This window comes from Typopeltis vanoorti, chromosome 18 (genome assembly GCF_054136105.1).
Source record: "Typopeltis vanoorti isolate ZY-2024b chromosome 18, IOZ_Tvanoo_1.0, whole genome shotgun sequence".
NCBI classification, from domain to species: Eukaryota; Metazoa; Arthropoda; class Arachnida; order Uropygi; family Thelyphonidae; genus Typopeltis; species Typopeltis vanoorti.
The window spans coordinates 83,825,046-83,838,458 of NC_143566.1; the positions used below are offsets into that span (position 1 = coordinate 83,825,046).

At 38.1% G+C, this 13,413-nt stretch overlaps 1 protein-coding gene across 1 annotated transcript in view; it reads right to left on the reverse strand.

Moving 5' to 3' along the window:
* Positions 1-13,413, reverse strand: part of LOC150096869 (sodium-dependent noradrenaline transporter-like) — a 190,141-nt gene that overhangs the window by 23,562 nt on the left and 153,166 nt on the right. Inside the window, exon 11 of the mRNA XM_090408749.1 lies at positions 156-256. Coding sequence (XP_090264875.1) covers positions 156-256 — 101 coding nt within the window. The remainder of the gene's footprint in view (positions 1-155; positions 257-13,413) is intronic.

Below are 13,413 nucleotides of genomic sequence, written 5' to 3' on the forward strand. Positions count from 1 at the left end.
AGTATAATCCATATTGCAACCAAGTGGAAAAGCTTTCCACATCTGAATTTTTCATACATCCTGAAGCTCAAGATTTGGAGATATTACATGAATTACTGTAATAAAATTTTCATTGTACTTAATTATTTTATAATTTGTATTTAAAATATACACACCATGAGAAAGAATGGGCTTATGAACTTCCAGCATAATCTCCAGAATAAACCAGGTGTGAATCCCATCATTTCGTGGATATTGGAGCAAAATCTTTCCATTCCTGCAAATTATTTAATCATTAACAGAAATAATACTAGATTACACATTAACTTATTCTCCAGGTTGTGTTAAAATATACATGATACCCGTCAAAAAAGTTACTTGATACTTCTGTCCAAACTAGTGATGTAGCAATGTCCTGTGGAATGGCCACAGAAACATATTTTCAGTTTCCAAAAGTGCATAGTACCTATTGAAAATAAAAGACTATTTTGAAAATCATCATCACGGACGTGCTACCGGAGAGCTCCTGAGAGATTTGTGTTTTTTGTTGATTTATTGGTGTTTTGGATTCAATTTAATGGACTTAAGTGTGTAATTTTGGTATATTATTGGAGCTTTATTAGCGTGGTTAGTGTACTAAAGTGTTTTATAACATAATCTATGTCGGGAAGTCGCCGCTAGATGAATTCGTAATGTGTAGTGTTCGTGCAAGCACCAGATAAGATAAGTATCATTTTCAGTTATCGATACAAATTACTTAATATTGTGTAGTTTTGTTTTGTTTGCCTTGCGTATTTTAGTGAGTCTATTTTTGGTGTGTTATAACGTATAATTTGATAAAACACGTTGCAAATAAATATGGCACCTGTGCGAAGGAAAATGGTGGCCAGTAATGAAGGTTCGCCATCGTTATCAAAGAACGGTAGCATAAAAGAAATGAGTCAGTGTACTACCTGTGAAATGTACGCTTTGCAGAGTGCGGTCGGAGTGTGGTTAGATGATAATAAAGGATTGAATGTGTGTAGAAAATGTAGGGAGAATGAGGAATTGAAGTGTATTTCGGATCGTAAGTGTGATATTTTTGTCAACCTTCAGAATGAAGGAAATAGGGATATGACAAGAAACGGCAAGGTTGTACATGAAAATTGTGAGAGTGTGAATGTAGAAAGTGTGAATGATAGTATAAATGGTTTCTCAGAGAACAAAAAAGATGAGATAGATGCATTGAGTGAGATCGCGTTGTTGAATAGTGCGATAGAAAGAGCAAAACAGCAGTTAGAGTGCATGAACAAAAGTAGACTAAATGAACCAACCAATAATAAAAGGTATGACAGGAAAAATAGACGTATGAATGTGAACATGAACAAAATGAAGGATAGAGTGCTGTATGGAGACTCGTTAGTACGAGGTGTGTTAGTAGAGGATTTGACAAAATCTTACCAACCTGGTGCGACCATAAAGGACGTAACTGCGTCTATTAGAGAGCAAAAGGAAAGGGTGAAAGAAATGATTATTGTGGCAGGTACGAATGATTTGAAAGGAGATAAAATGGAAATGATAGAAGACCTGAATGAATTGTTTGAGGTAGCAAAAGAAAAGAGTGAGAGAGTTAGAATGATTAGTCTTTTGCCATGGTATGACAGTGAAATGTTTAAAAGGAGGGCTATAATTGCGAATGACTTTATGCGTGGGTTATGTATGACGAGTGGTGTGGAATTTGTGGATGTGTGGAGTGAGTTTGATGGGCGAAAGGATCTATATAAGATGGATGGCTTGCATTTGAATGGTTACGGTGTAAGAAGACTTGAGAAAGTGTTGCTGAATGTAGTGGATGTGCAAATTCAGGGAAACTAGATTTGTTAGGGGGGGGGGAGTAGAGATACAGTCCTTATGGAGGCAGTTGAATGTAAGAATGAATATAATATGCCAGAGCAAATAAGGACAACAAATCTGAGTGGGATAGTTAATATAAGGCATCAAGGTAGGGTTGGGGCTAATGGGGGTCTTAAATTCATGTACACTAATACTAGGAGTATTAGGAACAAGAAGGAAGAGTTTTTGGCTATGGTTGGCACTTCCAGACCACAGGTTATAGGTATTAGTGAAACATGGCTGACTGTAGATGATATAACTAGTGGGATTGAATGTGATGGGTATAGTGTGTTCAGGAATGACAGAGAGAATAAAATGGGGGGAGGAGTATTGTTGATGATAGCTGATGAGCTCCAGCCAAGGAGAATAGAAGTTGAATTGCAGGATAGAGAAAAGAGCACATTTGAGGCCATTTGGTGTGAGATTGTGGCTAGCAGAACTAAATATACAATTGGGTGCTGCTATAGACCAGGTGATGGTAAAGATGGTGGTGACAGTATGCACAAGCAAATAGAAGAAATGGGTGGAAGGAGGGTGATTATTATGGGAGATTTCAACTATGGTCGCATTGATTGGAGTGAGGAGAGGACACACGGGAGGAAGGAACTGGATTTTATGCGGTTATTAAGGGATAACTATCTGCGACAGCATGTAATGGAAAATACTAGGGGTCAGAGAGTGCTTGACCTAGTAATTACATCTGAGGATTTGGCTGTAACAAATATGACCACATTGCCACCAATCGGTGAGAGTGATCATAGGGTCTTAACTTGGGAGGTGGCTAAAGGTGTAGAATTTTCAATTAAGACAGGGTACATGTGGAATTATCGGGCTGGAAAGTATGACAAGCTTAGGAGTTTGATTGGTTCAGTGCCATGGCATGTACAACTGCAAGGACTAGAAGTTGATAGTGCATGGGAGGTAGTTAAGAAGTGCTTGCATGAAGCAATGGCTGACTGTATACCTAGAGTCCGAATAATAAATCAAGTAGGGGTTAAATGGATGAATAACACCATTAAGCTTGAGTTGCAAAAAAAGAAACAACTATGGAGGGAATTTAAGGAGAAGGGTGACTGGCAGGCACATGAACGGTATAAAGCGCAGGCCAGAAGGGTGACGAGTGTGGTAAGAAAAGCAAAAAAGGATTACGAAAGAACATTGGCCATGCAGGCTAAAGAGAATCCTAAACAGTTTTTTAGATATGTAGCAAGTAAAAGGAAAAATGTACATGGCAGATTGATTTTAAAGAATGCCGATGGTAGGGGGGTAACTGAATCAGTTGAGATAGTTGAGTTACTGAGTGAGCACTTTGCAAAAGTATATCATCCAGGTGGTGACATTGCAGAAACGAATAAACCAGTAGATTATACGGGAATTGTGGTTAATGAAGGGGAGGTGAGTAGTCTATTGCATAACCTCAATGTCAATACATCTGTGGGATTGGATGGTATACCAGCTCGTGTTGTACGAGAAGCAGCTAAAGAATTGTCAGTACCCCTGACCATTTTGTTTAATTTGAGTCTCGGGTCTGGGTTAGTCCCGAGGGGGTGGAAAGAGGGGAAAATAGGTCCACTGCATAAAGGTGGTTCCACGACTGCTGTTGTAAATTACCGACCGATTAGCATATCAGGAATCATTGTCAAGGTCTTAGAGAAATTAGTCAAGAAAAGAATACAGGATTGGATAGATGAAAATGGAATATTGTATGGGGGACAACATGGTTTTGTGAAGGGTAGATCATGCCTCAGTAACTTGCTCACGTTTTATAACACAGTGACGGCTGAACTGGATAGGGGTAATGGGTTTACAGTGATACTACTGGACCTTGCCAAGGCCTTTGATAGGATACCACATGGAACCCTAATCAGTAAACTGGAGCAGATGGGTATAGATATAGGGTTGGTGAGATGGATAAGAGGGTGGTTGAAGGAGAGATATCAAAGAGTGGTTTATTCAGGAGTGGAGTCTAAAAGACGTCTTGTGACTAGTGGAGTGCCACAGGGCTCTGTTCTTGGACCACTGCTTTTCAATTTGTTCATCAATGATATTGGAAAGGATCTGAGAGGAAGTGTTCACTTGTTTGCTGATGATGCAAAGTTGGGTAGAGCAATTGTGAGTGCACAAGATGTCAAAATTTTACAGGATGATTTGGATAGTTTGGAGGACTGGGCTAGGAAAAATGGATGTCAATTTAATGTGGCAAAGTGTAAGGTTATGCACTTTGGGGTGAAAAGAATAGCAGCAGTATATCGCATTGGTGGAACCGTACTCCAGGAGATTGATGAGGCCAGGGATTTGGGAGTGTTGGTGGATAGGGAGTTGAAGTTTAGGGGGCACATTGCAAAAGTAACTAAAACAGCTCACCAAATCACTTGGCTTCTGAAAAATACTTTAACATGCAGAGACGAACAAGTTGTTGTTCCTCTGTATCGAGCCTTGATAAGACCCCATCTGGACTTCTGTGCCCAGCTATGGGCACCAGGGTTTCTTCGTGATGGGGAGGAAGTGGAGAGGGTCCAGAGACGAGTGACCAAGATGATAGCAGGTCTGTGGAATGAACCTTATGAGAATAGGTTGAAGATTTGTGGGTTGCAGAAATTGGACGATAGGCGAAGGAGGGGTGATATGATTGAGACATTCAAATTACTGAAGGGTTTTTATAAGATTGATCCAGAAGATATTTTTGAAAATATGACTGGTGGTGGGAGGACTAGGGGACACCTATGGAAGCTGGGCAAGAGCGTGGTTAGCAGGGGTGTTAGAGCTGGGTTCTTTACTTTTAGAGTGGTAAATGAGTGGAATAAGCTTCCAGAGTCTGTTGTGGGTGCTACGACCGTGAATGAGTTCAAGGCAAGGTATGATAGATACTGTGATAATGTTGAATAGTTGTTCTTGACATGATGTTAGGGCCTCCCTCGATGAGTATGTCGACTCCTTGGAGTTTCCCGGAACAATAATAATAATAATAATAATAATCATATGCTTTATGGACAACAACCCTAATTTAAATATATTTGGCTGCAAGAAACTGCCAAAGATCTGGGAGACTGTCACCCTCCATCACAGCTTAAATATTTTGTGCCTTTGTGATCACAACTGATTGTTCTAACCCTAAAATGAGAATACATCAGTAACTGAAGGCAAAATTTACTAATCAAATATTTTATTCTTTTACTTTATTAAGCCATTACTGTTAAAGAAATATATGACTTTTGGTTGGAAAGATCCAGGTTTGAATTCTGATTAAGACATGAGAAATATTTATAAATCATTTTCAACTGCAGGAGAATCACCTTATCTCACAGAGTTGGCAAGGTTTTACCACTGGTTTTGCTCTGGGCAGAAAATGCATGCAGTCATCAGACATAATATAATATATTCCCCTCATAGCCCTTTAGCTGCTTCAGAATAATCTTAATGACAAAGCACACTACTTTCCCCATGCCAAACTTCACTCCTTATTCCCTCTCACCAGCCGTTTGCCTAATTTTAAGGGATAATCAATCATTCCCATGCATTCTCCCCTTTCCTTCTGTCCATTACCAATCAGTAAGCTTCTCTCAACAATTTAGTTGAAATTTAGAAAAATCTTACCATTACCAAGTAGTATAGAATCAATTGCCAATTTAGAAAAATCTTACCATTACCAATCAGTAAGCTTTTCTCAATACTATTCACTTTTGCTCCCATTCATAACACTGCAAACTTTTTTCTCAATCCATCTTCATAACTGATACGTAATAGTTCTATGTAACTCAACATTGCTGCAGAGAGAGAGAGAGAGAGAGAGAGAAATATTGAGTTGCAATTATGCCTGTGAATCTTTATTGTAGTTTGTGATTGAGGTACAGAGAGTGCTTTTTGAAAAGATTCCAATTCCAAGTAATTTTTTGTATATGTATATTTCATTTGCAAGCAAACTGACCCATGAATTCTATTAGTATCATACTGCACGTGTTATCTGCTTGTACGTTTTTCCTGTACAAAAATCTGGCCCAGATAGCACTAACTCCTGAATCTGATTTTCTAAAAATCCAGCATGTGCTCAAGAATAGCATTACTTCTTATGACACACACACACATGCATTTATCATATTGTTGTCCCATGTTGTCCATTGGAAAACTATAACATAAATAACAATTTCATACATTTCAGAAATTACTATTTTTGAAGTTATACTTCAATTATTATCTGAGACCACCAGGAAGTCAAGGGCTTATCAAGGGAGGCTATACATCAACAAACCAGCTGTCATACCTTCTCTTAAACTCATTCACACATTATAACTCTACTCCATATAAAACCTTATTTCTCTCATGTTATGACATTTACTCATTTGTCATACCACATCTGTTATAAAATATGTATTCTTTGGCCAGTTTTCCTGCTGCAGGATGAAAAACCAGACTTTCTGAAAGAAGAAACCTGCCAGCAGTGGCTATGGGATTGGCTAAATCACCTTAATTTGAGAAGCATTATGAAAGCTGTTTACATCCTAGATTTGAACCCAGTCTTTTTGAAGCAAAGGACACTGTTGATACTAACTGATAGAGGTTCATTCACTAAAGTTATTCTTCCATAAATCTTTCTTCCTTATACTCACTACATAACTAAAAAACTAAAATTTTTTTGATCCTGCTTTGATAATTAGTTGCCAAATTAATTTGTGTATACATTTCATAATTATCTTCCTGTATTCCTCCATATCTATAACAACAGACAACTATATATTCTCTCATACTGTCAGCCTTACCTCATACAAAATGTCCTAGGCCAGCCAAGTGGAGTTTCTACTCCATGTGCCAACAGGTCATGAGTTTGAATCCCACCAGGTGTATGGATGTTTTTAAATATCTTTAGATGGTAGATCACCTTAAATTGAGTATGTTCCTAGAAAATATCTCTAGAGCAGTTCCTGTATTGTCTAATCATTGACACATCCATATTACTAAATGTGCAGTAGTTTTGGCAACCTTTCATAGCTGGGATTCACATAAAAAAAGCAATTTTAAAAAATTGATTCAATTTAACATTTTCAAAAACCTCCTCTCCTTTATTCCTGATACAGGGGGCCCCCCTTTCCACCCCCTGGGGGCAAGGGGCCTCAGTTACCACCTATAGTTTACAATGGCATCCATTATCTGCTTTCAGTATTAAAACTTAGGTGGAACTTTCTCAAAGCTGACTGGGAATCTTTTAAGAAACAAGTTTGATACTGTTATAAGATTTATAAAGCCTACTGTAAACAGCTATACTAGATTTATTGGCATTATTATTGGTTCTGCCAAACAAACCATTCCAAGAGGTTTTAGGAGAGATTACATTACAAGCTGGAATAGTGACAGTGAAAGACTGTACAAAGAATTCTCTACTAATAATAACCCTACAGTAGTCACTGAGCTACTGAAGTCTCTCGGCAATGCTAGGAAAGAAATGGATTAAGACAATGAACAATTAGAAATTTACTCATTCCAGCCGAAAAGCTTGGTCCCTGATTAGGAAGCTTGACACTAATAAGGACTCCTGGTAAACTGCTTGCCATAGATCCAAAATACATCACAAAGCATATAGTTTCAATGACTAAATATCCTTAAGATAAAGTAGCTATGAGAGAGGTGAAACAAAAACTAAAAAATCTTAAAACAGATCTCCCACTATCAATACATCACAAAGCATATAGTTTCAATGACTAAATATCCTTAAGATAAAGTAGCTATGAGAGAGGTGAAACAAAAACTAAAAAAATCTTAAAACAGATCTCCCACTATCATCACTTCCCAGGAACTTACCCAGGCAGTTAACTCATTGAGGACTGGGAAGGTGGTGGCTGGACTCGATAACATCTACTCTGAATTCATTAAGAACTGTGGTCCAAAAACCATTAAACTGCTTATTTTATTAAATTATTAAATTACTAATATCCTGGACTGTGGCATGCTTCTATCAATTTTTAAAAGATCTAAAGCTATTGCCGTCTTAAAACCTAGCAAAGACCCAGGCAAAGACAATTGCTTCCAACTTCTGTCCTATCGCCTTACTAAGCATTTGCCTGAAACTTCTGGAAAGAATGATATCCAACAGAATTTCTCCAAACATACATAATAGAACTCCTCAGGAACGGGCTGGCTTCAAACCTGACAGAAGTTGTTGTGATCAAGTACTGGCCTAGAGAACAGCTTTGAAAAACAATTGACAACAATAGTGGTATTCATGGACTTCTCTGCTGCCTATGACACAGTCTGGAGAGAGGGTCTCATTTTAAAATTCTTAGAAACTATCCCATCACCAAAACTAGCCAACCTACTTAATCAAGTACTAGCAGACAGATGGATACATGTATCTCTCAATAAATCCAAAAGAATTCTTTAAGAAAGATTAAAAATGGCCTTCCTCATGGGTCAGTTCTCGCCCCATTGCTTTTTAACTTATATATTAGTGATATCCCAGTGACAACATGATAGACATTTATGTATGCTGATGATACTGCTATTGCAACTCAACATTCTACATTTCAAAAAGCTGAAAACATCTTAACTGAAGATCTGGCTGTAATTGATAAATACTTTAGACAATGGCAATTACAACCCAACCTGAACAAAACTGAAGTTGCATCCTTTCATTAAAGTAATGTCCAGGCTAACTATATCCCAAAAGTTTACTTCAGAAATAAACAGGTGAAATTTAACAATCATCCAAAATACCTAGGAGTTACCTTAGACAGAAGTTTGACATTTAAATATCATCTAGAAAATATCATTGAAAAATTAAAAACTAGTAATAATATAATTCATAAACTTGCTAGTACTTCTTGGGCTGCTGATGCCAACACACTGCACGCTACTGCACTGTCTTTGGCTTATTCTGCAGCAGAGTATTGTGCTTCTGTGTGGCTGAACAGTGCACATGCTTCTTTAGTCGATATCCAGCCGAATCAAACTATGAGAATAATCTCTGGTGCTCTAAGATCTACTCCTGGCTCCAAACTCTTGGTAATATAGCCCCTCCTTCGCTTTGCAAGACCCAAGTCTTAAGCAAATTATGGACAAAAATAATTGGAAACAGTTCTTTGCTTATCCAACAAGACGTTTCCTTCAATATCTCACAAAGACTGAAATCCAGGCACCCTGCCTGGAGGAGTGCAATACAAATGAATGACCAGAACTTCGACCTATGCAAGTCATGGGGAGAGTATTGGCTTCAACATACCTCCAATCTTCAAATCATCATTTTAAATCCAACATCTCATCTGGAAGGCTTCGATCTCCCTAGACATGTATGGACCACTTTAAATCAGATCAGAACAGGACATGGGAGATATAAATATCTCTTGCATAAATGGAACTGGTCTAATACGCCAAACTGTGAATGCAGAAGTGGGATCCAGACTATCAATCGCATTGTGCTCGAGTGCCCTATTTACTCATTCTCAGGCACTAAAGAGGACTTTTTTAAACTGACCCCAGAATCCATGGAGTGGATCCGGGATTTAAGGATTAAGCTCTGATTCTTAATTTTTAACGTTTAATCATTTCAACCTATTGTATCTCTTTTAATATGATTTTTACAATTGTTTTTATGCTGTTTTATGTAATATGAATGTAATATCCTGAGACCTGTACATCATACGCTAAATAATAAATAAACCACCCTGTTACCACCTATAGTTTACAATGGCATCCATTGTCTGCTTTCCAAAGGATCCTCTCCAACTCTTAGATCTTTTAGGGGTTTACCAGGAGATCTACATTTGCAGATTTGTTTGTTTTGGCCTGGCCAGACAAGAGAGCAAATAGCAAGATTGCAAAGCACAAAGATTACAGCTTGTTATATGTCTGTGGCTTCTCAGGTTGCACTGACCATTCAATATATTAAAACATATTCTGTATCTTTTGAACACATGTTAGTTCAGTGATGGATTGATTGGGAAAGGCCACTTTATTTCATAAAAGCAAATACAAATTTCAACGATCTTCCATAAACTGGCTGCTGTACTGAAGACTCACCACCTCCATTGGGGTGGGGTGGGGTCCTTAAAACTTATATCCAGTGGCCAGAAATACCCGTGTCTTACTAGATGGCTTTCTTTTGAGCTGAAGGCCTCTCCTCTCTTGCATCAGTCTTTTCTATGCTGTGCTTACAAATGCATATATCTCCATACCAACCAATGTGTTGCTTCCCTGATGATGCATAGTTCATCTTATACAAACTATAAATAAGTGTGTTACTAATTATGTGGTGGAACTTTCTCAAAGCTGACTGGGAATCTTTTAAGAAACAAGTTTGATACTGTTATAAGATGTATAAAGCCTACTGTAAATACATTGTGCATGTTACTTGTTTATGGAAGTTTTTTCACTTGGCTATTCTACTAATTATGTATTGGGTTTTATCCTTTATCCAAGTGTAAGCAAACAAAGTTTGCATCTGAAGTACTTTCAGGACTGGGACAACTCATGGTAAAGGTGGTATAAGTTCTCATCACTTGCCTTAGTATCTCCCATAATGCAAAGCACATCTCCTTGTGGACATGTATAATGCTATGCATTAAGGGAAGGGGCCAGTACCCAGACCAGTTTTGACCTTTATTGAGGTGCTGTTTAAGTAAAGGCCTCTCTAAAAATTAGGCAGTCCCCCCATACTACCTACGAGTGACCATCCAACTCAGTGGATGGTCACTCATAGGGGAAGTGGTGCCACTCAGTGACAGGCTCACCTCACCACCAAGCAGAGCCATAATCTCAGTGGTGGCCCCACTCAGGCAAAATCTTACCCCTGAGCAGAGCCTCTCACTCTCAGGGAAAGCAACCACTTCTGCACAAAAGCACATCAGTGGGAGCCAGACCCAGAGGTGGTGATACTAAGGTGGAAGTAATGGAGAAGTCATATTTACCTATACAAGTTGCAAAAGGGTGTCACACCCTATTATTAAAATTCTCCGGATTAGAGATATGTTTATGGAAGTTTTTCGCTTGGCTATGCTACTAATTATATATTGGGTTTTATCCTTTATCCAAGTGTAAGCAAACAAAATTTGTGCCTGAAGTACTTTAAGGACTAGGGCAACTCATGGTAAAAGTGGTATTACTAAGGCAAGTGATGAGAACTTATACCACCTTTACCATGAGTTGCCCCAGTCCTGAAAGTACTTCAGGTGCAAAATTTGTTTGCTTACACTTGGATAAAGGATAAAACCCAATATATAATTAGTAGCATAGACAAGTGAAAAAACTTCCATAAACTTATCTCTAATCCAGAGAATTTTAATAATAGGGTGTGACACCCTTTGGCAAACTCATATAGGTAATATGACTTCTCCATTACTTCCACCTTAGTATCACCACCTCTGGGTCTGGCTCCCACTGATGTGCTTTTGCACAGAAGTGGCCCCTTTCCTTGAGGTATGAGAGGTTCTGCTTGGGGTAGGTTTTTGCCTGTCTCTGAGTGGGGCCACTGCTGAAATTATAGCTCTTCTTGGTGGTGGGGTGAGCCTGTCACTGAGTGGAGCCACTGCTGAGTTGGACGGTCACTCGTAGGGAGTGGTCTTGGGGGACAGCCTAATTTTTAGAGAAGTCTTTACTTAAACAGCACCTCAATAAAGGTCGAAACCGGTCTAGGTAGTGGTCCCTTCCCTTAATGCATAGCATTATACATGTCCACAAGGAGATGTGCTTTGCATTATGGAAGATACTAAGGCAAGTGATGAGAACTTATACCACCTTTACCACAAGTTGTCCCAGTCCTGAAAGTACTTCAGATGCAAACTTTGCTTACACTTTGATAAAGGATAAAACCCAATATATAATTAGTACATGTCACTTGGTTATATACATGTTACTTGGTTGATATATCTTAGCAAAGTGAGCACTCATTAACTGCTCAATCTCATCAGCTTCTGACACAAGAGTATCATCTGAATTTATTAAAGTTATTCGCAAATGTGTGGAAAGGCTTATGTGTTTGTCATACATGTTAATTTATTTTTAATGGTATTAATGATAACAAACAGAGACTGATAAGAAAATAATTACTATTTATTAACTTATTTGCTGATATTTTTCTGGTATTATATCCAGCATCTTCAGAGCAAAAAGCAGTTTGTCACAGTACATGAAACAACAACAATCTGGTATAACAATGGGACTATTAAATCCCCTTCCCACTGTGGAAGACAGTGGGGGGATTTTCTGGGGAGGAGTATTTAATATTTTTAGAAAAAAATGCACATCTGAAAAGATATCTAGAGTGCTTAATAAACATCAGCTATGCACCGCAGTTAAACCTTATGTCAAATTGGCAACTATCATCTGTTCACCCAAGGACAGAATCTCTTCTTTATCACATCCAGGAGTCTATAAAATGCCCTGTTCATGTGACCGAGCTTACTATGGACAGACAGGAAGAACTGTGGACATCTGCCTCAGGGAACATAAAAAATACATCCAACACTGTTGCTGTGGCATGTCGGGCCTAGCAGACCATGCCTTAGATACCCCTGCATACAGGATCAATTGGAAAAAATAAACGTGCCACAGAGAAGTCGTTATAAGTCAGAGAGATTGTTTTTGGAATCAACTGAGGCCTTGAAACATACTATAAACCTCAACAAGTATGACTGTATAAATTTACCAAAAATTTGGGAGACAGTCATCTTAAGACCTAATTAATACCTGCTTTCTCTCTCTCTCTCTCGTTTTTTTTTCCCCAACATAGATGACACCTAATTAGGACTTTAGGTCTTTGTGTTGTCCATTGCAATTCTTTAAACTAGTCCTATTATTATACCAGATTGTTGTTGTTTTGCGTACTAAGTTGTTATGAGAGATTGTTTTTGGAATCAACAGAAGTCTTGAAACATACTCCAAACCTCAACAAGTATGGCTGTATAAAAATTTACCAAAAATATGGAAACAGTTATCTTAAGACCTAATACCTGCTTTCTCTCTTTTTTTTTTCACCATAGATGATGCCTAATTAGTATTTTAGGTCGTTGTGTTGTTCATTGCAATTGTTTAAACTAGTCCCATTGTTATACCAGATTGCTGTTCATTTTAGACAATTGTTGTTGTTTCACATACTGTGACAAACTGTTTGTTTTGCTCTGAAGATGCTGGATATAATACCAGTGAAATATAAGCAAATAAGTTAATAAATAGGAATTATTTTCTTTCATATTCATATTTACATTCTTTCATATTCACTTTCTTTTACTTGCATCATAACGATAAAATTCTTTTGGATTGCCTTTAGTCAACAATAGCCAATTTCTTTTCATACTCTGGTTTAGCTTATTCTCATGACATTCCTTCCAAATAAGCTTCTTATGGATCACATGCTTAATAAGGTGGCACATCCATTTCACTCCCATGACAAGGGGCCATCCCTGGAAGTTGCAAAAGGAGGCTGTGCACAAGAGGGTGAGGAGTGGTTTCTTTGTGTGGAGGGTGGATGAACCTTGGAATGAACTGCCTGAGAGAGTGGTTGGAGTAGGAACAGTCAATGGGTTCAAGGAGTGGTATGATAAACTTTGTGTTTCCTGAAAATGACCTCCCACAATGAGTCTT